Source organism: Peromyscus maniculatus, chromosome 6 (assembly GCF_049852395.1).
Source record: "Peromyscus maniculatus bairdii isolate BWxNUB_F1_BW_parent chromosome 6, HU_Pman_BW_mat_3.1, whole genome shotgun sequence".
Classification (NCBI taxonomy): Eukaryota; Metazoa; Chordata; class Mammalia; order Rodentia; family Cricetidae; genus Peromyscus; species Peromyscus maniculatus.
The window spans coordinates 20,284,472-20,310,277 of record NC_134857.1 but is presented as its reverse complement, the minus strand read 5'-3'; the positions used below and the strand labels follow the sequence as shown (position 1 = coordinate 20,310,277).

At 38.3% G+C, this 25,806-nt stretch overlaps 1 protein-coding gene across 1 annotated transcript in view; it reads right to left on the bottom strand.

Annotated features, from left to right (window-relative positions):
• Positions 1 to 10,204: 10,204 nt before the first annotated feature.
• Cpa3 (carboxypeptidase A3) overlaps positions 10,205 to 25,806 on the bottom strand; it is a 30,155-nt gene continuing 14,553 nt past the window's right edge. The window contains exons 7-11 of the mRNA XM_006993812.3: positions 23,820 to 23,930; positions 22,223 to 22,313; positions 20,994 to 21,196; positions 18,341 to 18,425; positions 10,205 to 10,742 (exon numbers count right to left, since the gene is read on the bottom strand). Of these exons, the coding sequence (XP_006993874.1) occupies positions 10,555 to 10,742; positions 18,341 to 18,425; positions 20,994 to 21,196; positions 22,223 to 22,313; positions 23,820 to 23,930 (678 nt within the window). The 3' untranslated portion in view covers positions 10,205 to 10,554. The remainder of the gene's footprint in view (positions 10,743 to 18,340; positions 18,426 to 20,993; positions 21,197 to 22,222; positions 22,314 to 23,819; positions 23,931 to 25,806) is intronic.

Below are 25,806 nucleotides of genomic sequence, written 5' to 3'. Positions count from 1 at the left end.
GGTGATGGGGTCTAGTGTCTAGGGGCTTTATGAGAGGGTAGGAAAAGCTATCTTTGGCTATCAGAAGTCTGGGGGCACCTGCTGAGCCAGCAGAAGGGGCTTCGGGGCACTTGTTGATTAGTTGCCCCTAAGTGGTGGTTTTCCTGAGAACTGCTTGCTCATCTCCAACGCATTCTAGTGAACCAAAACTAAGGCCTGGTCCATGTCAGGGCTGCTGCGGGAGCATAGCCCTGGTTTGGCCACTAGGTCCACTCAGTTGTGGTTTTTGGTGGTGGTGGTCATGGTTGTAGGGAAATGGGTTCAGCTAAAGAAACCCACCCTGGCCATGAAACCAGAACTAGTGAAAGAAATACACCCTGGATCTGAGACCTGAGCCAGTGAAAGAAACACTTTATCCCTGAACCTAGAACCTAAGAAACATACCTTGACTCTGAAATCAGTGCCAAAGCAACATACTATAGTCAGCAGATTTCCTGTGACCTGGCCTGCCAGCGGTCGGGACAAATCTGTTCCACTTGCTTCCCCCAAGTAAACACACAGAGGCTTATATTATTTACAAATAGTATGGTCATGGCTCAAGCCTTTTGCTAGCTAGCTCTTATATCTTAAATTAGCCCATAACTATTAATCTATGTATTGCCACATGGCTTCATCTGCATCCCATTTTATGTTGCTCCTTGGGCATCTTGCTGGTGTCTCCTCTCTCCTTCCTGTCTCTCTCTTTGAATTTCCCACTTGCCTCTAAGTTGCCTTTCCATAGGCCAAACAGCTTTATTTATCAACCAGTCAGAGCAACACATATTCACAGCACACAGAAAAACATCCAGAGTCATGTTGGGAACCAAATGTAGACAGATTTCTAAATGGTCTTATTAAATAAAAAAAAAAAAAACACGGAGCCAAATATAGGGTGAAAGCCTTAGATCAGGGAAATAGGGAAAACCACCAGCCAACCTTACCTCACCAACTCTGCAGCTTCCAAATGTGAGTTACTTCCTATCTACCCATGTCTTTATTGCCTTGCTGTTTTGCTCTCTCATTGGCTATCTTAGCCCAGCTACCTCATTTCCTCTCCCTACACAGTTCTGTCACTTTCTGTCTGTCTGTACAGACCTCTAGGTCTCTATGGTTGTTACTGGGATTAAAGGCATGTGTCATCACGCTTGGCTTTGTTCCCTAGTGTGGCCTTGAACACAGAGACCTGACCTGCTAAGTGATAGGATTAAGGGTGTATGCTGCCTGATTTCTTGTAACTTAAAATGGCTGGCCTTTTCACTCTGATCTCCAGTCAAATAAAAGCACAAATTAAAGCACAAATAAAATATCACCACATTTCAACACAAATAAAATATCACCACATTTTCCCATTTTTTGTCTTATAAAAATAAAAAATTTAAAGTTATAACTAATATAAGAAAAACTATATACAATAAGTACAATAACTATATACAATATATATATAAGCAATAAATACAACAAGAATGTCTAGTCCATTTGCATTGACAAATTCAGAGAAAATATTCCATTATCTATCCTATTTTGGTGAGTCCAAAATGCACCTAATTCACTTTCTATCCTATCTTGTATTACCAACAGAAAACTAGCTTATGATGTCCTTCAAACTTATACACTTCACACATCTTTATTGAGTTTCTTTTCTGAATTTGTTAACAAGGAACTAACCAATTTCTGAGCAGAACTAACTAATCCCTGAGCAGAAAATCTCCCTGGAGAAGCTCTGCCTCTAAGAAGCCCTATATAAACTCTGTTCAGTTGTTGGCTGTCTTTTCCCACCCTTGCAGAGGCAGCCATTTTCCTGGACTACTCCTTCCCAAGTATATCTCTTTCTCAAAAGAGTCTTGGGTGAAAATCTTCATTCACAGGCATAGAACAGAAGAGCTTTGCTGAGACATCCCTTAGGGAACTGAGCAGAAAAAAAGTGACCACTTTTTGAGATTGCTCTATTTCTGCAGGAGTTTCCCCTTTAGCAGAGTGAAACTAAAAAAGCAACATCTTGGGCTGGAGAGAAGAAATGGAGCTCTGCCAGGGAGCCCCCTTAATGGGACATGGAGCAAAGCTCAGTTGTAATGGCTCTCTCCTAGGAGAGGAACAGGATTGCTATATCCTGCTGGGAGACCATTCCACACTGCATCTCAGCTTCAGGTATCACCTGACTTCCCAATAAGTCAAGATACCTTTCCCTCCAGAGCTGAGCTGTAACACTTTCTTACAATGGTCATGGTGTGTGTGTGTGTGTGTGTGTGTGTGTGTGTGTGTGTGTGTGTGCGCGCGCGCGCGTTTCTCTTCTTTTGACTATGCTGGTCTGGGATTAATTTATTTCCTGTGCCTTCTTGTTTGTTGCTAACGTCTTTAGGTTGGAATTTTCCTTCTAGCACCTTCTGTAGGACTGGATTTATAGAGAGACATTGCTTAAATGTGGTTTTGTCATGAAAGTTTTATTATAAGTTTTGCTGGATATAGTAGTCTGGGCTGGCATCTGTTGTCTCTCAGAATCTGAAGCACATCTGTCCAGGCTTTTCTGTCTTTTAGAGTCTCCACTGAATATCTGGTATAATTCTAATAAGCTTGCCTTTATATGTTTCTTCATATTTTACCCTTTCAGCTTTTAATGTTCTTTCTTTGTTCGCTATATTTAGTGTTTTGATTACTTTGTGCTGAGGGGACTTTCTATTTTGGTCTGGTCTATTTGTTGCTTTGTATGCTTCTTGTACTGTTTCTGTGCCTTCTTTAGTTTATGGAGAATTTCTTCTATGACTTTATTAATATATAAATATAAATATATTTGTATATATAAATATATATACATTGTGTTTATTCTCCTTCCTCTGTCCCTATTATTTTTAGATTTGGTTTTATCACCTGTCCCAGATATTCTGGATATTTTATGCCAGGAATTTTTAGACATACTATTTTATATGACCAATGTATACACTTCTTCTAGTATGTCTTCAAAGCCTCAGATTCTCTCTTCCATTTTTTATATTCTGGTGGTGAAGCTTGCCTGTGTGGTTACTGTTTGAATTCCTATATTTTTCACTTCCAGATTTCCCTCAGTTTGAGTTTTTTTTTTAATTGAGTCTATTTCTACTTTCAATTCTTGAAAGGTTTTATTCTTTTATTCATTTCCTTACACTGTTTGTGTCATCATAGATTTCTTTAAGGGATTTACTCTTTTCTTTTTTAAGGAATTCTATCGTATGTATAAAGGTCATAAGTTTTATTTTTTTTTACTTGCACTTCAAAAAATGGAATATTCAGGCACTTGACTGCAGTGTCCTGGCTGTTATCAATCATGGTTTTACTATGGTGTTTAGGCACCTGGGATTGGGAGGATTAAAATTCTAGGTGCTTGTCTTTGCTGGGTGGGTGTTTTGTTTTTTGGTTTCTGTTTGCTCTCTGGTTCTTAGGAGAGTGTGGTGGCTTTGGTCCTCATAGGAAAATCTGGGATACTGTTAGATATGGGCATTGTGAAGTTCTAGTAAAATATGTTTTGGGGTATTGGTACCTGAGACTTAGAAATGGGAATGGACTAGGGGTGGTAGCATGGCTTCACAATGGGAAGGAAAGCAGGGTATTCCACATCTGTTTAGTTAGTCCCCTTGGAATGGAGGCTGAAAGTGAGAAGAGGCCACAGCAGATACTTTGCAAAAGGAGCTGGGGGTGAGACTTAGATTTAGAAGAATGTAGGGAGAGATGAAAAATCTGCCATTAGCCTACCTGCTTCCAGGCCCAGGTTGGCCTGTGGGTTCCCAGGGAACGCCTACTGGAGTGGACATGTGTGACAAAGCAATGAGTGAGGAAGTGAGGAGGGAGACCTGTGGAATCTACCTGAGATGAGGTCTGAGGGAGGCTGCTGAAGGTGTTCTGCTACAGAACTGGGGATGAGACTAGGGGATTAACATTGAGGGCTGGAGGAAGAAGTGAATATCTGCAGTTAGCCTACCTGATTCCCTGTTAGAGTGGCCTATGTGCTATCAGGCAGTGTTTAGGTATTAGGAAGTGGGATAAAGCAAGTAGGGAGAGGGAAATTAGTGTTAGATCTGTGGAATCCACTGGAGATGTGGGCAGGGTGAAGCAAGGCCTCAGCAAATAGTCTACTGAAGAGTTAGGAACAAGACTAGGAAGTTGGGTTTGGAGGAATGCAGGGAGAGATGAAGATCTGGTGTTAGCCTGCCTTTTCCCCTGACAGAGTGGCCTGTGGGTTCCCCGAGAGTGCCTACTGGAGTTTGGGCCTGGGAATAAAGCAATGAATAGGGGTAGGGGGTTAGGAAGGAGAGATCTGTGGGATCCACTAAAGTTGAAGTAGATGAGTGTCTTAGTTTGGTTTCCACTTGCTGTGATAAAACACCATGACCAATTAAGAAAGTTGATGTGCAAAGGGTTTATTTGGCTTACACTTCCACATCACTGTTCATCATGGAAAGACATAAGGACAGGAACTCAAATAGGGCAGGAACCTAGTGGTAGGAGCTGATGCCGAGGCAATGGAGGGGTGCTGCTTACTGGCTTGTTCCCCATAGTTTGCTCATTCTGTTTTACCACCCACAGTGGGCTGGACCCTCCAGCATCAATCACTAATTAAAAAAATGTCCTACAGCCTGATCCTATGGAAGCATTTTCTCTGTTAAGTTACCTTTCAGATAACTCTAGCTTATGTCAAGTTGACATAAGGCTGTCCAGCATGGTGACTCTTCTGTAGGTATTCTGCTGCAGAGCTGGGCATGAACCTGGGAATGGATGGAGGAATGGAAGGAGAGGTGAAGATCTACAGTTAGCTCAGCTGTTACCCTGGCCTGAGTCAGCTTTTCTTTATGTTCTCAAGATCAGCTTGTTCTGATTCTTGAGGCTGCAGTAGTAGTGTGGAGTAAAGGGACATCCTCAGTGGAGTGACAACTTTTATGAGAGTAGATATGTATCCCACTGGTCCATTTTTAGACTTCTCAAGAAGATCTGGTGGGTCTCTTTCCCATTACTACAACCCAAGCATCCTTAGGAAAATCTTTGAGTATACACAGAAGAATCAGAGACTCTGGTTTCAATCTCCAACTGTCATATTCGTTCTTACCCTGGCTGGAGTTTTGACTAATTGCTTATACTTACATTGCCTTTGTTCCAGAGCTAAGAAGGTAGCCCATATTCTGAGCATATTTGGGGTTTTGTCTTTTACTTTAGCATTCTTCTTCACTCTTCTGTAGAAGCTCTTTAAAAATTCTTTTTTTAAAAGATTTATTTATTTATTATGTATACAGTGTTCTGTCTGTGTGCCAGATCTCATTACAGACGGTTGTGAGCTATCACAAAAATTCTGACTTATTTGCATAAACAGCTTTGGTTTTTATTTTATTTAATTTTCTCTGAGTTACCATTTGGGTTAGCAATGCAAGTGGGTGGAAATTTTTCTTTGGATCTAAAGCTCAAGGCAATGGGTTTTTTATTTGGGATATTATTTCCATAACCTTGAGAACAGGAACAAGGAGGAGTTAGAGCAGTTAGAACAGTGATTCTCAAACACCTTAATGTGGTGACCCTGCAATCATAAAATTATTTTCATTGTTGCTTCATAACTGTAATTTTGCTACTATTATGAATCTTAATGTAAATATCTGATATGTGACCCCTGTGGGGATCTCACCCACAGGTTTAGAATCACTGAGTTAGAGTATAAATGAAGCTGAAGTAAACAATGCACAATGTAAGCCTGTGGGGCGAAGTTAACTAGAAGAAGGTGGATGGCAACATCTGCAACAACAGTGGCACCCGAGCCATGTCTGAGACTTCCTGTTCCCATCATCCCAGCAGACATCTTGTCCCACTTTTCCCCCAGGATACTCTTGAGGAGAAAGAGCTGATTTAGACAGAAATATAGAGGGGAGAGAGACAGAAACACAGGATAGCCTCTGGAGGGCCTGGATCCTTATCCACCAGCCCCCTCTGTCTCTTCTAAAGGGCTTTTTATGGGAATACCAAGGGGTGGAGCAAAGACTTCCCCCTAGTACATCCAAGTGCAAACCCTTCCAATCACCTAGTAACCACACATGCAGTCAAGCAATCCCTTAGTGCAGCCCTGCTGGGTAAAGCAAGCTCCGATCTCACTAGGAAACCTTTGTGGGTCTCCACAATCTTGGAGAATGGAAGGAAAACTGGGGTTGTAAAAATGAATGCAGTTGTATGGGAAATTCTAGGGGTGTGGTGGTTTTTCTGGGACCCAGTGGGTTTAGTACCACATGAGCTTCATGATCTAGACTTAGTTGGTGGCCATTGAAGCATAGAACTTTTCACACCAGGGCATATGTTCTCAGAGGCATTTGTGCCTTTCTTAGATACTGTAATGGGTCCCTGTGGATCCATGTAATACTACCAATGCAGGTTCTCCTTTGCTCTGGAAGAAATTCACCCAGAGCTCCTAACTGTACGGAGACTGTGCAGGGAGGGAAACAGCCTTTGCAACATGAACTGTAGAAAGAGAAGACAAGCCAGAAAGATAGAAGGGAAGAGGTTTCCTTATTAAAAAGGAAAGTGTTCTATAGCTGTTTCCTCAAAATCGAAACATTCTCTTCAGGAGGGTGGGGGAGGCTGATGGTCAATAAAAGGTCACATGTCTGGGAAATTTGAAACCTGGAATATTTTGAAAGTCTCATTCTCAGATTTATAGCAAGAAGCAGCTGGGAGAGGAGACTAACCAGCCAAGGAGAGAGTTCTTGGATTTGTTGAGCTATCTCCAGGTTGTGCAGAGAGCTCCCAGGATGTAGCTTTTTGTCAGTTGTTGCCTGTGTTGGCTCACCTGCTTTTGAGACATTCCTGCTCCTATAAGTAATTCTTCACTAATACTCCAGCTAATAATGCCGATAAAAACTCATTGGCTCACTAACATGGACTTCAGTTCAGTTGTTAACTTTAGTCTGTCACTGGTTCCTTATCTAGGGTGAGTAAGTGTGTGTGTGTGTGTGTGTGTGTGTGTGTGTGTGTGTGTGTGTGTGTGTGTGATCTCCCTAGGAAAAGTCTGTCACACAATAGGGACAAGTACAAAAGTTTGTGTCTACTTCCTGGCCAGCTTACTGACCTGTATAGATGCAGATCTGAGTTTGGAGGGCACTCACTAAAGTTTCCAGGTTCTGTGTCCCAGGACAGTGTATTTCACTGGGCTAGTTTTTCCTGTAAACTTTGCACAGTTGAGAAAAGGAACCTCAATTGAAAAAATGTCTTCATCAGATTAGACTATAGGGGTCTGTAGGGGTATTTTCTTCATTAATGATTGATGTGTGTGGTCCGATTTTTCTCTTTCTGTCTCTGTCTCTCTCAGTCTTCCCTCTTTCCCCCATCCTCTCCTTCTCTCCATATCATTATTCTGCCACAAAAGAGGCTACATTTAAGACACAGGGCAGACAGGGCATTGGCAATAGCAGTGGTACAATGCAGGTAGAATAGCTGTGAGCAGGTCCATGGTTTCAGAATGGGGGATTATCTAGATTGCTTGTAAGTATTGGCCAACTTGGTTTTCTCTTACAGTACTTTTTGGACTAAAGATGAAAGTGCAGTTTGAGTTTATAGATAGCAACAGATATGAGCAATCTGATTAAAAAAGATTAAGATTCTGATTAAACATTAAATTTATTCAAATTTTAGTTTTATTTTTTCCTCCAAATATAGAATATTTATTTTCTGTTTAAAAAAATGGAGCACTGGTGAATATTTGAATAACTTTCCTGTTTTAGAGGCAGCCTCAACTCCATCTCTTCCTATTTTCTTCAGTGCAATTCGAGGAATGTATTAGTATTATGTTATTCCCTGACCCTCAAGCTCTACCTTCCCAAATCCATTACGTTTGAATTTTAATTAAAATCTTAGGACTTTAGAAGCTGTCACATTCATCAAACTCAAGCTTCATAAACAGACCATGTATCAGAATATCATGGTAGCTTTTTTTTTTTTTTTTTTTTTTTTTGCACTATACAGTCTTGGGTGTACCCACAGGCAAAATGTCTGGAGAAATACTGAGCTTGTTAATAAAGAAGCCCACAGTAAGTATATAATGACAGGTTAGGTCATGATACATATTCTGAAGAAATGTAGCAGATTGAAGGGGATAAACTGACAGAAGAAAACATTAGTTTAAGAGTCATTTGAGGAACCCAGCCTGTGAAAGAAAGGCACATTAAGTCTCAAGCACTCATGAAAAGTTACATCAAGTTTTGAAAAGGAAGGCGGGAATGATGTTTCATCTGTGAGAACATCAGGTACAAAGACGCTGAGAAAAGTGTGTGGAGGAGCTGCAAATCTTGGATCTTCCTTGGGAGTCACATGACCATGGAGCTGGTATGGACATACACTCTGATTTATCTACTTTTTTTTTTCCGCCTACACCCCACCAAACAATGAAAAGAGGTAACAGGTAAGGTATAACCCAATGGGCTGACTTTATTCCAGTCACTCTGAAGACATATTCAGTGCTACAAGGAGACTGAGAGGGACTGAAGTGCTTAGTGGTGAAGGAGTAGCAGCTGATTTTATTGGTTAATCCTAATTAAACAAATTTGTTTGCCTCACTGTCTATAATTTGTTTCAATTTATGACTTAGCTGAAATTTTTATTTAAAATCATTATAGGGAAACACTATGTTCCTACTATGCTTACTTAAATACTATCCTGAAGTTTTCAGATTTTTCCTCACATTGAACCACCATGTTATCTTTCCTTCCTACCATCAGGGCTATCCCTCAAGTGGTTGCTAGTCCTTTTCATGAAAACAATATGTATTAAATCCAAAATAGAATGGCATATCCTTAAAGTTTAACCTATCATGGCAATGAGTCTTAAACTCATGAGTTAGTTCATCATACTGAATATGGTTGTATTAGATAGTATTAGCCTTAATTTGTTTTCCATATTCTCAACTTGATTATTTTAGCAGTAATATGGAAAGTAAAATAATGTGCCATAATTGGCCCTTGCATATGGTGGATGAGAAATTCTTACATATGGTGGATGAGAAATCCTACCCCAGCTCAGAGAGATGTAATTAAGTTTACTTGTCACAGCAGGCATGTTCAAAGGATCCTCACTCTGGTTGAAGCACACAGGCAAGGTGTGATGGCTATTCTTAGTTGTAACTTGACTGCCTCTGGAATTAACTAACACCAAAAAATGGAGGGCGTACCTGTGGGGGATTTTTGCTTAATTTGAAGTAGCAAGATCTACTTCTAATGCAAATCTATGATTGTGGGGTGCTGGTGTGTTGCAGGTCTGGAGCCCAATTATCCTGTGCTGTCTTTAATCATCAAATGGCTGCTTATTGCCCACCTCTGTGTTTGACCTCATTTCTAAGTGATCATTAGATAAAACCCTTTTTGGATTTGAGCTTTCATCAACCTAGAGGCTAAGAACATCCTAAGTTATTATATGAAGCCTACAGCATGCTCTGCTCTGGCCTGCCAGCTTGAGTCCTACACACACTTTTAAAAAAATCACCAGAATTGGTGACTTTCTTTCTTCTGTTTCTAGAAAAATCTTATTAAATTTTTACCATATTGGAACATTGTATTTGGAGAAAAAGCCAGAATTTGTGTTCTTTGTCCATGGTCATTAACATTTGACTCCTGAATAAACTTTGTCTTATTCTTTTTGAATTCAGCATTGTGGTTTTACATCAACACAACCTAAGGGTGCCTTCTGTCTCTGTCCCTATCTCTCTGTGTATGTGTCTATTTGTCTGTCTCTCTCCCTCTAATCCTTCCCTTGGGCAACATGACTTTTGGTCACCAACTTTTACTGTATTGACTGGTCTCTTTGTATGTACTGAGAGGGCACACTCTATCAGTTGTATTGTATAATTGCTGAGTGGTATTGTGGAAGAATGTTTCCTATGGATGCTGTGGATTAGAGTAAGCTCTTTTAAATTTAATGGGAACTGGATTGCTTGTTTAAATCTCTGAGAGTCATCTCTCCATGAATTATTTAATTCCTTCCATTGTCCTTTGCTATTTTGAAGATATAATCAATGTTCACTTCTATCAGAAAAATACGTTTGAAAGGCAAATTACATATTTGAAAATTGAAGATACAGTTTCTGTCATCAGATTGAAGAACCATTAACATCTGTATTTGTTACACTATTAAGGCTAACGAATAACAATACTATTGTCAGACTATTAAGGCTAATTGAGAAATGCTGAGAACATGGTATATTAAAAACAGAGGATATTTTATAAAGCATCAGAATACAATCCATTTATTTTTTATTTTGGGCATTAGAACACAACATTTTCATTTCTTTCAGAAATATCACTTCATAGTATTCAAATTCTGCTTTCTATGAGGCTAAAAATTTTACTTACAAAGAAGAACTGTAGTTAAATGGATTTACTCAAAGTTATATCGTTATGGTGCTATTATTGGGAGTAAATAAAAACAAGAAGAAAGCAATGCAGGACTTCATGAGCAAGAGAAGGATGGATTCAGGTGATGCAGAAGGTTGACTTTCCAGGGAAAGGCTCCCCCAAAGGATTAATTGGTATATTCCAAACCAAGGGCAATTCATTAGGAAGTATGCTTGAGGATATACTTAGCAATAAATTTGACAGAAAGCATGGTTTCTTTACAAGTTGGTTTTATCCGCGATTCTGGAAGAAGGAAACCAAATTTGCCTTTGTCACGGAGCTCAAAGGCAAATGTGTGTTTGATGCCCAGGTCATAAGCCCAGTCTAAAGAAGAACCTGATGTCGGGTCTGCAAAACAGAATCAGTAAATATTTCATTAGATGTGGTATTGTGTTCCCCGAAATATTGTGCATGCTAATAAACTTATCTGGGGTCAGAGACAGAACAGCCACAATATTAAACATAGAGGATAGGCAGTTGGTAGCCCACGCCTTTAATCCTAGCATTCCAGAGGCAGAAATCCATGAGTTCAAGGATACAGCCAAGCATGGTGACTCATGCCTTTAATCCCAGAAAGCAAGCCTTTAATCCCAGGGAGTGGTGGTAGAAAGCAGAAAGATATATAAGGCATGGAGACCAGAAACTAGCAGCATTTGGCCTGGTTAAGCATTCAGGCTTTTGAGCAGCAATTCAGCTGAAACCCATTCTGGATGAGGACTCAGAGGCCTCCAGTCTGAGGAAGCAAGACCAGCTGAGGATCCGGCAAAGTGAGGTAGCTGTGGCTTGTTCTGGCTCTCTGATCTTCCAGTGTTCACCCCAATAACTGGCCTCAGGTTTGATCTTATTAATAAGAACTTTTAAGATTCATGCTATAATTAGAGGCAAGTAATGAGGCTTTTTTCTTTTTAAGACATGGGAATTGCTGGGGCAGAGAAGATGGCTCAGTGGGTAAAGCATTTGAAAGGCAAAGATGAAATCCTGAGCTTGGATTCTCAGTACTCATCAAAAAGCCAGACATGGTGGCTCTTGCCTATAATGCCAGTTTTGATAGGATCCCTAGGGTTTGTTGGCCATCCAGTTTAGACACTGGTGAGTTTCAGTTTTCAAGGATGACTTTGTCTCAAAAAAATGGAGTATAAAACAATAGAGAAAGAACGCAATGTTGGCCTCTGGCCTCTAAACTCCACACACACACTCAAAATTGCGTGTGTAAAATTAACAATAACAGTAATTATTTGTATAGTTGATTGCTGTAATGATAAAGTAGTATAAATGGTACAGAATGCATTTGTAATCTACCATATATTTTAAATATGTACTGCATTAAAATTTTTTAATTTTTTCTTTCTTTTTATTATTTTTTAAAATTAACATACAAAGTAATTTCATTATGATATTTTAATATGTATCTATTGTTATACTTTTTTTACACTTTTGAACTCCTGTCATTTATGCTGTCAGAGAAAATTGTTTATAGTTATAAGACCAAGAAAGTTCAAATTAACTATTTTAAGGATATATTTAATACTCACATCCAAACTTTATATCAATTTCTGTGAAACTTTACTAAAGATGCCATTATTTAGTAAAAAAATGTTTAAAAATATAAACATCTATAGAGAGGTTTCTCTCTTTGTGAATGTATTATATGTATTTACACTGTGTGTGAAAATACATGCTAAATATATGATTGCATATACCTACTATACAATATACTTATACAACATACAATAAATGCATGTATATGTTTTCCTTTATGTAATGGAATAGTACTTTTGTGTGTAAAATCATTGATATTTTAGGATATGCTTAATTGATACCAATATCTTAAGTTTAAAAAATAAGAATTTAAAGCTTTTATGAAGAAAGAAGGGTTATTTGGGTGGGAAGAGACAGACCAATTATTCAACAGCTACTTATGAAATCTCTAACATGTCCAATAGACTTTACATGGGCTGAGCACAGTAATGGATCCATCTAGTCCCAATAATATATGAGGCCAATGTGGGCTACGTTGTGAGACCTTATCTCAAACAAAAATAAACAAACCCCAAAATAAACATAAACCAACACAATATCTACCCAAAACAAGCCCCAGAACAATGTATTTATTTGGTCCCAGAAAGGGCAGGCAATGCAAAGTTACAAAGATGAGTTGTGCTTTCAGGATCTTGCAGTTTAGAGGAGAGACAAAGGTGAAGAAATTTTTAGTGCCATACCCAGCTGTAAAGACCACAGGGACCACTTGATAAAGTTTTTAAAAGAGAAGCAACATTGTACTTGCTGAGCAGGGCTCATACTCAAACTTGTCAAATTCAATTTCATGATGCAGAGCATATTAGAGGGCTAAGAAGGAGAAATATACATTTTTTTTCCAGGTGGAGGTAGAGAAAGGCATTCTGGCAAGCGACTTCTAACCGTGAAAAAACCAGGGGGGACCTGTAAGGTCTGTTAAATAAGCAGTGGTTTGTAAACCTTGTAAATCAGACACGTTCAGACTTTTTTGAGAAGCAATAGGCAGTTTCATACTCTTTATAGAGTATGGGAGGCAGGGGTGGGAGGAAGCTTAGGTTATAAAGCCTAGGTTAGAAAGTCTAGACACTAAATGTTAGGCACTGTGAAGTGAACGGCAGAGCTAAGATAGAGACAACATATAAGGTATGATAATGGGGTGGTAGATGACATAATTTGATAAAAAATGACTAAAATTTCAGTCTGAGTAGTGGGAAAAATGTGTATTGTTAACAAATTTGGGTGAAGTAGGGAAATGAGAAGTTCAAAGAGGAGAAAGGGGGTGATATTTGGCCTTACTAAGAAGACATTCAGGAAGGAAGCTGGGGAAATCAAGCTGTTACTGACAAGGCATTATGAGTAGAGGTGATGCACATATGCTTGGGATTATTTCCTTGTTGGTGGATGGATATACTTCGTATTACTAATGTTTCTTAGGTTTTGCTCTGAAATTTATTTTATCTGGTATTTAACATAACTTCTTTCTTCTTTTTTCTTAGTTTGTACCGTTTTTTATTTCAACCTATCTGTGTAGTTAGAGTAGAAATAAGTTTCTTATAGATGGCACACTGATGAATAACAATGAGTTATCTTGAGTCTATACACATTGAATGTCAGATGAAATAGTATTTTTTATTCAATCATGAGGACAGGTTATTATTATTATATTACGTATGAAGGTATGCATCTATCTCTATCATCTACAAACCCATCTTTTTCTCTCTATTCCTAGTCCACTATTCTTCCTTTCTGCACTTCTCAGCCTTCTTTTGTTATTATTTCCTTTGTATTTGGAAAGATTCCTTTAGCAATTATTTAAAGGAAGAACTGAAGGTAGTAAGTTCTCTTTGTCTTGTGTCTACTCCCCTTTTGCTTATGTTTAGAACTTAAGTTGCTAGTTCTTTCTTTTCAGCATCTGAAATTATAGTGTTCTTTTTGATCTCCATGGTTCCAAAAGGATTACAATCAAATGTTTTTGGATAAGTCAGGACATACATTTCATTGAAGAAGTTTATAGGAATCAATTCTACTCTTGTTCCATGTTCTGCATTGTGGTAAGTATTAGGGATTCTGAGAGGCTGACTAACTTATATTAACATAACTATAACTGTTTTTATTTTTTCCTTTTATTGAAGACAGATTTTTTTTTTACATAATATATCTTGATTACATTTCCCCCTTCTCTCTGTTCTTCCCTGTTCCTCCCCAACTCCCCTCCCATTTGGATCCACTCCCTTTCTGTCTCTCATTAGAAAAAAAAAAAACAGGCCTTGGGGGAGATTGATTCCCAATTTTCTAAGAAAGCGCCATATTGATTTCCAAAGTGGCTGTACAGGCTTGCATTCCCATCAACAGTGGAGGAGAGTTCCCCTTGCTCCACATCCTCTCCAGCATAAGCTGTCTTCAGTGTTTTTGATCTTAGCCATTCTGACATGTGTAAGGTGGTATCTCAGAGTTGTTTTGATTTACATTTCCCTGATGATTAGGGATGTTGAGCAATTCCTTAAATGTCTTTCAGCCATTTGAGCTTCCTCTGTTGAGAATTCTCTGTTTAGCTGTATAGTCCATTACTTAATTGGACTGTTGGGCATTTTGATGTCTAATTTCTTGAGTTCTTTATGTATTCTGGATATCAGCCCTTTGTTAGATGTGGGATTGGTGAAGGTCTTTTAGAATTCTGTAGGCTGTCGCTTTGTCTTGTTGACTGTGTCCTTTGCTCTACAAAAGCTTCTCAGTTTCAAGAGGTCCCATTGATTGATTGTTTCTCTCAGTGTCTGTGCTACTGATGTTATATTTAGGAAGTGATCTCCTGTGCCAATGCATTCAAGACTACTTCCTACTTTCTCTTCTAGCAGGTTCAGAGTAGCTGGATTTATGTTGAGGTCTTTGATCCACTTGGACTTAAGTTTTGTGCACAATGACAGATATGGATCTATTTGCAGCCTTCTACATGTTGACATCCAGTTATGCCAGCACCATTTGTTGAAGATACTTTCTTTTTTTCCATTGTACAGTTTTGGCTTCTTTGTCAAAAATTATATGTTCGTAGGTGTGTGGATTAATGTCATGGTCTTCAATTCGATTCCATTGGTCCACATGTCAGGTTTTTATGCCAGTACTAAGCTCTTTTTATTACTGTAGCTCTATAGTAGAGCTTGAGGTCTGGGATTGTGATGCCTCCAGAGGCTGTTTTTATTGTACAGGATTCTGTTGGCTATCCTGTTTTTTTTTTTTCCATATGAAGTTGAGTATTGTTCTTTCCAGGTCAATGAAGAATTGTGTTAGTATTTTGATGGGGATTGCATTGAATCTGTAGATTGCTTTTGGTGAGATTGCCATTTTTACTATGTTAATCCTTCCTATCCATGAGCATGGGAGATCTTTCCATTTTCTGACATCTTTTTCAATTTCTTTTTTCAGGGACTTAAAGTTCTTGTCATATAGGTCCTTCACTTGCTTATTTAGAGTTACCCAAGGTATTTTATATCATTTGTGGCTATACCACTCTTGGGCATATTCCCAAGGAATGCTCAATCATACCACAAGGGCACATGCTCAGCTATGTTCATAGCAGCATTAATTGTAATAGCCAGAACCTGGAAACAACCTAGATGCCCTTCAACTGAAGAATGGTTAAATAAAATGTGGTACATATACACAATGGAGTACTATTCATCAGAGAAAAACAATGACATCATGAGGTTTGCAGGCAAATGGATGGATCTAGAAAAAATCATCCTGAGTGAGGTAACCCAGACTCAGAAAGACAAAAATGGTATGTACTTACTCACAGGTAGATACTAGATGTAAAACCAAGGAAGACTAGACTGCTACTCACAACTCCAGGGAGGCTACCTAGTAAAGAGGATCCTAAGAAAGACACAGGGATGGCCCAATGACAGAGAAATGGATGAGATCTACATAAGCAAACTGGACATGTGTGTGTGGGGGGGGCGGGGATAATGAAGGGCAAGGGTCAAGGGAAAGAGCTTAGGGGAGCAGGGGATCCTAGCAGAGAGGGAGAACAAGGAATAAGAGACCATGATAAATGAAGACCCCATGGGAATAAGAAGAAGCAAAGTGCTAGAGAGGTCCCCAGAAATCCACAAAGATACCTCCACAATAGACTACTGGCAATGGTCGAGAGAAAGCTCGAACTGACCTACTCTGGTGATCAGATGGCCAAACACCCTAACTGTTGTGATAGAACTTTTATCCAATGACTAATGGAAGCAGATGCAGAGGTCCATAGCCAGGCCCCAGGTGGAGCTCCAGGAGTCCAATCAGCAAGAGAGAGAGAGGAGGGATTATATGAGCAAGAGGTATTGAGATCAAGATTGGAAAAAGTACAGTGACAAATATCCAAACTAGTGGAAACACATGAACTGTGAACCAATGGTTGAGGAGCCCCCATGGAACTGGATCAGGCCCTCATGATAAGTGAGACAGTTGATTAGCAGACCTATTTAGGAGGCCCCCAGGAAGTAGGACTGGGACCTGTTATTAGTGCATGAGCTGGCTGTTTGGAACCTAGGGCCTATACAGGGACACTCTGCTCAGCCTGGATGAAGGAAGGAGGGGACTGGACCTGCCTGGACTGAATCTACCAGGCTGAGCAGAATCCCCAGGGGATTCCTTGCTCTGGAGGAGATGGGAATGGAGGGTGGGCTGGGGGGAGGAGGAGAGCAGGGAGGACAGGGGAATCTGTGTAAAATTAAATTAAATTATAAAATAAAAAAGTTTAAAAAGCCACAAATTATGTCTCATTAAATCTGTATAAATAATGCCAGAGTGTTCTGTTCCATACTTGTTAACTAATTCTGTAATAATAAAATCAATTTCTCTTGTAAAACAAAACAAAACAAAACAAAACAAACAAACAAACAAAAGAAAACAAACAGGCTTCTAAGGGATAATAATAAATGAAACAAGATAAAGCAAAAAGTAACATATTGGAGTTGGGCCAGACAAATGGAGTGGGAAAAGAAGGCACAAGACTCAGAGTTCACACACTCAATAATTCCATAAAATCACTAAGCTGGAAGCCATAACATATGCATAAAAACCTGGTGAAGACCCATGCAGGTCCTGGTCATGCTGCCTCCGTCTCCATGAGTTCATATAAGCTATGCTTATGTTGTTTTAGAGGGTCTTGCTTTCTTTATGTCCTCCACCCCTTCTGGCTCTTAAATTCTTTCTGCCCTGTCTTCCAGAGGGTTCCCTGAGTCCTGAGGGGAGAAGTTTGATGGAGACATCCTGATAACTATAACTCTTGCCAGAAGAGAAGAAGTTATCTTAATCCACAGAGTCTGGTCTTCGGGAAAAATCAAAGCATGTTTTTATTATTGTTGATTTTATTTCTTGAAAATAAAAAACACTGATAAATCACAAAAACCAAACAACAAAAGTCATATGCCTAGAAGTGAGGACTTTGGTTTTGTTATAACTTTACTTTGTAATTCGTTTGCCAGTCCTTGTAACTTAGAAGTAGTATTTGATCATAGTTTGGGGTCTTTTTGTGAGGATTAATTTAGATCATGTGAATCAAGTGCTGAACCCAGTGACCAGCTTATGAGTCAACTAACAACTACAGATGATACTTAGAACAGAGTCTGAAACTTGGCAAATTGTTTCTTCTTGTTTTTGAGAATGGGGGTTTATATGAACATAGTCATGCTCATTTTTAACGTATTGTCTGTGGCTGCTTTTAAATTATAATGCCCCAATTGAGTAGTCACAACAGAGGCTATTCTGGCATTAAAGTCAAACCAAATAGTTGACCCTGTAGAAAGTTTGCTGATTCCATGTAAAAAGAATAAGAGATGTGAAAGTTCCTTAAGACTAAGCAAACTAAGTAAAAACCCAACAACAATGAAAGTCTATAATACTGAAGGATTAAAAATTGGGGTGAGAAAATAAACAAAAGAAGAGAACTCAAATCTTATCATCTCCTTTTCTACACTACCACACATATTCATTTGCCTGTAACAGGAAGAACAGATCAGAGGGACAAGAGAATACGAGTCAACACACCCACCCACCATAGAGTAACAAGAAGATACTACTAGAATGGAGATAAGACCAAAGAAGAGATGATTCAATTCAAGTTAAGTAGATGAAACAAGATATGGCCTCTGCCCCAACTAATTCTTCTGCTGAAGATGAAACATTGGTTTTGGGGAACAGAAAGGTAGATAAAGTAAGCTATAAATTTCTATTGATTTAATAATTTATCTTAATTTTATAGCCTTGTAAAAGTTCATATTAATTTGTTTCAAAAACTGCCCTGTCTCAGGAGACAGGCACATCCTATCTTTTAGGTTCACATGTAATGTAGAATCTCTTGTAACAACTGCAGTTTATAATCTACAAATTTGGTATATATATATATAGACACAAAGAAATAGTCATAGTAAATGACAGGAAAAACTTACAAATTGTTGATGCTATTGGACCGTAGATGTAACGGGTTTCATATCTAGTTGAAAGAACATCAGTGGCAATCCTTGCAACCTTAAACTAGAGAGGAAAGTGAGAGAGGGTTAAAGAATGCTATATGAATACATTTTTAGGAGTTAAAAACTAATTTTACATGTTATTTAGCATTTGAAGATCAAAATAAGATAAATGGCTAGGTAAAAACATTGTCAAAGTACAATCAATCAATTATATGGAATTTTGTGTTTTCTATCTCTTCCTGTATCCTTTTTTAAAAGGTTTGAAGATTTATTTATGTACATATATGAATGTTTAAATGTTTTTTCCCATGTGTATGTATGGACATCACATGGGTGCCCATGGAGGTCAGAAGAGGGTAATAGATTCCCTGTAACTAAAATTATAGATGGTTGTGAGCCACCCTATGGGTGTTGAGACTCAAACCCTGGTCCTCTGCAAGAACAAGTGCTCTATATAGATAAGCTATCTTTCTAGCCTGGTGTGTCCTGTCTTTCAGACTCTTTTTGGCTTCAGATATTGACCCTTTCAAAATCATTTTCTCCCATCCCTTTCTCTGTAATAAGTCCACTATTGATACAGAACTTTTCTTTTACTTGTGCTAATAGAAGAGAGGTAGTTGATTCAGTTTTGTTTTAATCTTCATTGACTGAACTTGTATGAGTGTGCGTGTGAGTGTGCATGTAAACACTACTTGGGATCTAACACAGAACACTGCATTCTAGCCAAACACTTGACCACTGAACTACATCTCCAGTATAGTTTACTCATCTTTAAATTGGTCCTTTTATATTAGGGTTTCTTTTCTGGCATGGCATTTCATCATATACTCAATTGTTTGTGGTAGGGGAGTAATTGTTAGGATGGACATTAATGGATATAGTCTCTAATATATTTGAACTCCAAATGAATGTTTTTCATCATTATGTATAAGTGTATGTAATTAAGAAATATATTTTATTTAATATATAAATAAATTAGCTGTTCTATAAAACCTTTCAGTTTACTTAGAAAGGCTTGCTGTGTATATCTGTGTGCATTTTCATCCCCTCAAAGCATGCAACTGCCTTGTTGTATTTGCACAAATTTGTAGATGTAACCAACAGTCTTATTAAATAAGAGACATAGAACCAATGTAAAAGAGAAAGCCGAGAGGTCAGAGCTCAGAGCTAAAATCTCACCCTTCCTCCTGTGGTGTCCCAGCTTCCCGAAAGAGAGATATATCCTGTCTGTCCGTCTTTTTATAGTATTTTGTTCTGCCTTCTCATTGGTTGTAAACCAAAACATGTGACTGCCTTGTCACTGTCTGTATGTACAGCCCCCCAGGTCTTAAAGGCATATGTCTCCAATGCTGGCTGTATCCCTGAACACACAGATATCTATGGGATTAAAGGCGTGTACCACCACTGCCACACTCTTGCTATGGTTGTAATAGCTCTGACCCCCGGGTAACTTTATTTATTAACATACAATCAAAATCACATTTCAGTACAATTAGAATACCACCACACAAATTAATCATGAGTTCAGATTCTTAGCTAGTTTGCATCTTAAGCTACAGTGTGATCATAGGATACTTTTGTATTTTCTTAATGTATAGATGGAATTAATGGCTGCTTGAAATCTCAGATTTAGTTAACATTAAATATCACTGTGATGAATACAATTGAGTGAGTTCAAGATTAAAAATCATGTCCCAGTTTTTTCTTAAGTTGATTTGAAGTGTCTGAGCCACAACAGTGACTGGATGTACTGTGTCTGCTGGCTACTGTGTGATTTGGGATACCAGACCCTGTATACTGCCCATATTATCTTCTATGGTAATAGAAGTTAATAGATAGTTACCTATGTGTGCAGGTTAACTATGTGTATATGGTGTTCTTTCTAAAACTTATGTGATTAAATCAGTTTTCACAGAAAGAAAAATCATGTTCAGTGGATCACAGATTTGAAATGATATCATATTCTTACTGACAGAGCACTATGATAGTCATAGTGTTCTTTAGATAGTGGAAGAATTAATATTTTAAGATTATTAATAGAGAAAAATATATCATGGATCTCCTTTAGTCTGGTGTCCAGAGGTTAGAACTATCTACTATCTCTGCTGCTCAATTAGGCATTTGCCCTGCATGCTTTTATTGTAAGACCCAAAGAAAGTATTAAACAGTACTTTCTAAAACGACTTTGTATATTAGAATCCTATATCTAGGCCATCTAATATTAGAATTCTATTCTTGATGGTCTAGACATTTCTTCCTTATAAAATTTTCTTAGAATCACATTTAAATATTTTGTGTTTACAATTATCAAATAAAAAATCTAAAGATAATTATTTTAACCACAGAGTAAACTTCATTACTTCTTTTTCTGATATTTGAAATGTGAGGCCTTGGTGTGGTAGCAAAATTGTATTTCTAGGATTTGGGAAGTTGAGGTAGGGTGGATGGTAAGTGTATGGTGTGGTTGAGTCACATAGTGAATTCAAAGACAACCTGAATTACATAGTAATACCATGTCTCAAAACAACCAACCAAACAAAGTGAATCCATTTCAGCATATATCAAAGTTAATGATGATGTAAATGTATATATATACACATATACATATACATATATATGTTTTACATACCAGATCATTGTGGTTGGGTGGCAGTTTGGATGTGTAGCCATAAGGAAACAATAGCATTTGGGAGTAGGAATGGAAGGTGATATAAGCCTTGATTGAGTTCAGATGGCTTCGAATGAAGTTGGTGACAGCTTTTGTCTCTTTCTCAGACTCTGGTGCAGGGCCCCTGTAGACATCCTGGCATGGGTTTTTGGTATTTGGAGAAGCTATAGAAGAAATGTGGATGAGATCACAATGTGCTGGTTACTAGCACCACCCTTGCCTCTTATGATATGGGTTTACCCAATGCTTAAAACTTTGGACATCTCTTGTTACATGGTCACTAGAGGTTTTGTGTACACATGTCCAACCAACTGTGGAAGTATTGTTAGCCTTTTGCCCTCCTTTTATAGGTCATAGCAAAAAACAGAAGCATCCCAAGGCTTAGAATCCTGGTCCATACCAGTTTCCATTCAGCCTCAGCTCTGACTCTTGGAGAACTGGTATAAATCATCTGTCTTGAGTCCAAATTTTGTCAGTTTCTTTCAGGAGAATTCTCTAGATTAGGGATAGCTGCTGCTATTTCAATATGCATTATGGTAGAATAGAGTTAAAAGTTGTGGTGACTTTAAAAAAAAGTGTGGTAGTTTTTTAAAAAAAACAAACAAACTAGGCAAAGAGGAAATGCCCAAATTGGGACAGAGGTATGGTCTCCCTAAAGCCTGTAATGATAAAGATGTGGTTGTATAGAAATGAATGCATCATCTGAAGTAGTGGGTTTAACTGGGCACTGTATTCCTATTATACTTTTTAACTGCCCCCGTCTCAGATGGTTCTTTGTTAAGCACCTGAAAAATCATTACTTGTATGTTGGTTATAACCACTGGTATTTCTCAACTTCTATCAGGTTAGGAAGTGGTAGGGCTCAAGATCACCCAAGAATACCTGACTTTTGTACATCTGGTGTGTGTGTGTGTGTGTGTGTGTGTGTGTGTGTGTGTGTGTGTGTGTGTGTGTGTGTGTTTATGTTCATTAAGAGGTGGCTCAATAGATACATAACATCTTTTCCCACTTTCTCCCATAGAAAACCTTCAAAATATCCCCATGGTATTATTGATGATTTTCTTCCATTTAACAGACAGGGAAGTCAGCTCACTCAGGGATCTATATTATTGCTGAAATAAGTAGGTGGTTTATTTGAACTCAAGGTCTACATGCAAAAACCTTTTCTTGACAACAAATCTGCAACTCACAGTCCCATGAGACATCGAAGTTCCTGTTGAGGTCAGTGCCAATGCAAGTGGAATTCTGGTTCTTGGAACGGTTTTTTCTCCACATTCGATTCTGCCAGAAGGGACATCAAAGCGTGTAAACCTGGTCAGCTGAACCTTTCTTTTTCTTTTTCTTTTTCTTTTTCTTTTTCTTTTTCTTTTTCTTTTTCTTTTTCTTTTTCTTTTTCTTTTTCTTTTTCTTTTTCTTTTTCTTTTTCTTTTTCGAGACAGGGTTTCTCTGTGTAGCTTTGTGCCTTTCCTGGAACTCACTTTGTAGACCAGCTTGGCCTCAAACTCAGAGAGATCTGCCTGGCTCTGCCTCCCAAGTGCTGGGATTAAAGGCGTGCGCCACCACCGCCCAGCAAGCTGAACTTTTCAATGTGCCCATCTCAGATTCTCTCTGTAGGTGTCTTGTAGGTGACATCAAGAGATTTATTTGAAATCTCTATAGTTAACTTGAGCTCCTTTATTATAAAGAAATGTTTTCTTACAATTTCTAATATTTTCAGATACATAATTTTTAAACTTAATGTTTTAAGCATTGATGAAAAAATACCATAAGTTTGAAAATGGTTGATGAGTTTTCTGTATTAGAAAATGACCATTACCTGTCTGAGAAAGCAGCAAAATGTTTGTATTATTTTAATAATACCTGAGCAACCAGACCATCACAATTGAACAATGGACAGAACATAAGAAACTTGGACATGCTCAGCCCTAAATGGCACTCCCTAAATGGGATATCTGTATCAGACCTTTCTTTCCCTTCAAGACTGAGAGACCTCTGGGGAAGAGGGATTGGAAAGATTGTGAAGAGCCAGAACTGGTAGATGACTTCAAGGAAACTGTTTTGTAGACACAACAGGACAGATACACACATGAACTCATAGTGACATGACAGCATGCGCAGGATCTACACCAGCTCAAGCCAGACAAAATTTCAGCATGGAGTTGGGGAGGTGGGCAGGAAGTCCTACCCTAGCTGAGGAGCTATGGATATTTGATTGCTGCTAGGAGAGAGAGTCAGTTTTCTTTAATGATACTGGGTATATCAAGCACTTCAGGGCAAGCCCCATGCTCCAGAGTAGTCGGCTAACACAAACTGGACTTCGTGTGTGTGTGTGTGTGTGTGTGTGTGTGTGTGTGTGTGTATTAAAGAGAGACAGAAAATATGAAGTTGGGTGAGTAGGGAGGTGGGAGTGCATGTGAGAAGAGGTGAGAAATGGTAATAAGTAAGATAAAAGTACATTGTATGAAATTCTCAAAGATTAAATAAAAACATTTCTTAAAAAATTTTAAAATAAGTCCGGGCAACAGTGGTGCACACCTTTAATTCCAGTACTTGGGAGTCAGAACCAGGAGGATCTCTGTGAGTTTGAGGCCAACCTGGTCTACAGAGCGAGTTACAGGACAAGCACCAAAACCCTGTCTCAGAAAAAAAAAATTAAAAATATACCTCTTTAAACTGGAATCAAATAGTTACCCAGACCTTAAAATAAGAAGCAACAATAAATATACATTAAAACCAGTGACTAATACATTACATAAATGCAACAAACAAGCATATATACACCAGTACCTGTGTCCATGACCAAATATATCCATCTACATTGAATACAGGCAGAATATAAAAGGTCATCCGGTCCAAGAGTTTGGTCATGATTCTATTTTTCCCATAACTCTTAGTTGCCTAAAAGGGGTAGAAAGTTAGGTTGCTATTGAGAAAGCTAGATTCTATTAGCCATAGCTACTTACCACTCTGAGTTGTTTTCCAAGGCTAGATGGTTTTAAACATTTTAAAAAGTAGGTAAAGATAAATGAACCACATAGGTTATAGGAAAAAACACTTTTTAAATGCAAAGACATGAACTAAAATGAACATTCTTTAAAGGTTGACTTAATTATTCACACTGGAAGCTGCCAGATATAGCCTGTATAACCACAGAATAATACAGCTAAGTGAAAGTTAATAGCACCAGGTACTTGATAAGGTCATTCTCTTATGTCCCTTAAATAAATATAGATCAAGTCTGTGAACACAGGGAGATAGGAACATTGGAGAAGTTTCATAAATATTTGTAAATATGACTGAAGAAAAAACCTTTTTAGTGCTGTGGATTCAACCCACATTTTTGTGCACATCAAGCATGTGATCTACAAGCATGTGATCTACCCACCAAAGAAATTCACATGTATATGTGTGTGGTGTACCTATGCACCTGTGAGTGAAGGTCCAAGCTTGACAACATGACAACAGGTTCAGATGACTGCCTTAATTTCTCTCTATTCTCACTGAAGTCAGAGCTTGACAATTTAGCTAGAGTGGCTGAAAGAATGTCCCAAAGATCCTTTGTCTCTGCCCCCCATCCAAGTCCCCTCCCCCAGTGCTAGGACTGTAGGCAAGAACTTTGCCCATCATTGTTACATGAATTATGGACCTCATGCTTGTGCGACTAGCACTTTACTGACTCAGCCATTTCTCTGGCCTCAGAAAATTAATAAAATTAATATAAGTATCTCGCAGTGATATATGCTTCCTAGAAATCACAAAATACTAGGTTCAATTTCTAGCAATAATGATAAAATAAAAATTTAAATGTCACAAATTTAGAGATTGACCTGTCAGTGTTTCTATTTTCTGGCACAAATTCTTCCAGTTATCTGAGCTTTCATTGCTATCAAAATTCTCAAAACCAAACCAAATAAAACCCTCTCCATTCTTGGAAAATTCCACTTAAGACGTGTGTGTGTATGCGTGTGTGTGTGTGTGTGTGTGTGTGTGTGTGAGAGAGAGAGAGAGAGAGAGAGAGAGAGAGAGAGAGAGAGAGAGAGAGAGAGAGAGAGAGAGAGAGAGAGGTTTCACTGCATAACCTAGAACGGCCTCAATCTATTCCTCCTGCCCCAGCTGTCCCAGTGCTGAGTTTACCAGTATACAGGAGATTCCTTGCAGTCATAATGCTTTGTGCTCTTTTGTAGGTTAAGAGGAGCTGTTGTCCTTGGTTGGGAGGGTCAAAATAACCAAAGTTATAGATCAATCTATGCAACAGCTTTCCTAGTAAACATACCTGTGCCCCAACAACCATTGCTGTGGGTATTCCAAAGTGCTATGTGAAACAGTTGGTGAAGAAAGTTAAAGATAGGATGTGTCAGAATATATTTTCAGTAGATAATCAGAAACATAAAACTAGATCTATTTTTATAAAACAAGGTATTTCTCAATTGAAAGGAAATTAAATAGGAAAACTCCAAGTTCTTGTATGACCAATGAAATATGTAAAGCAGAACTAAAAGTTTATGTTATGAGTTTTTATCAAAGAAAATTAAATTTTTAGTTTATAACATAAAATTGGTATCAGATTTATACATAACTGCAGGATAAAATCAGTATTATAGCTAAAAGAAGTTACTTTCACTATCATAAACTTTCAGGTGAAGTTTAAAGAGTTTGAAGGAGGATATGCTTCTATTAAAACTGCAATGATGAATAAAACTCAGGCCTTATATATGCAGGCAGAGGCAAATGTAGATTTTTCTAATTAGGTGGAGCACCAGACTTTTGGAAAGAA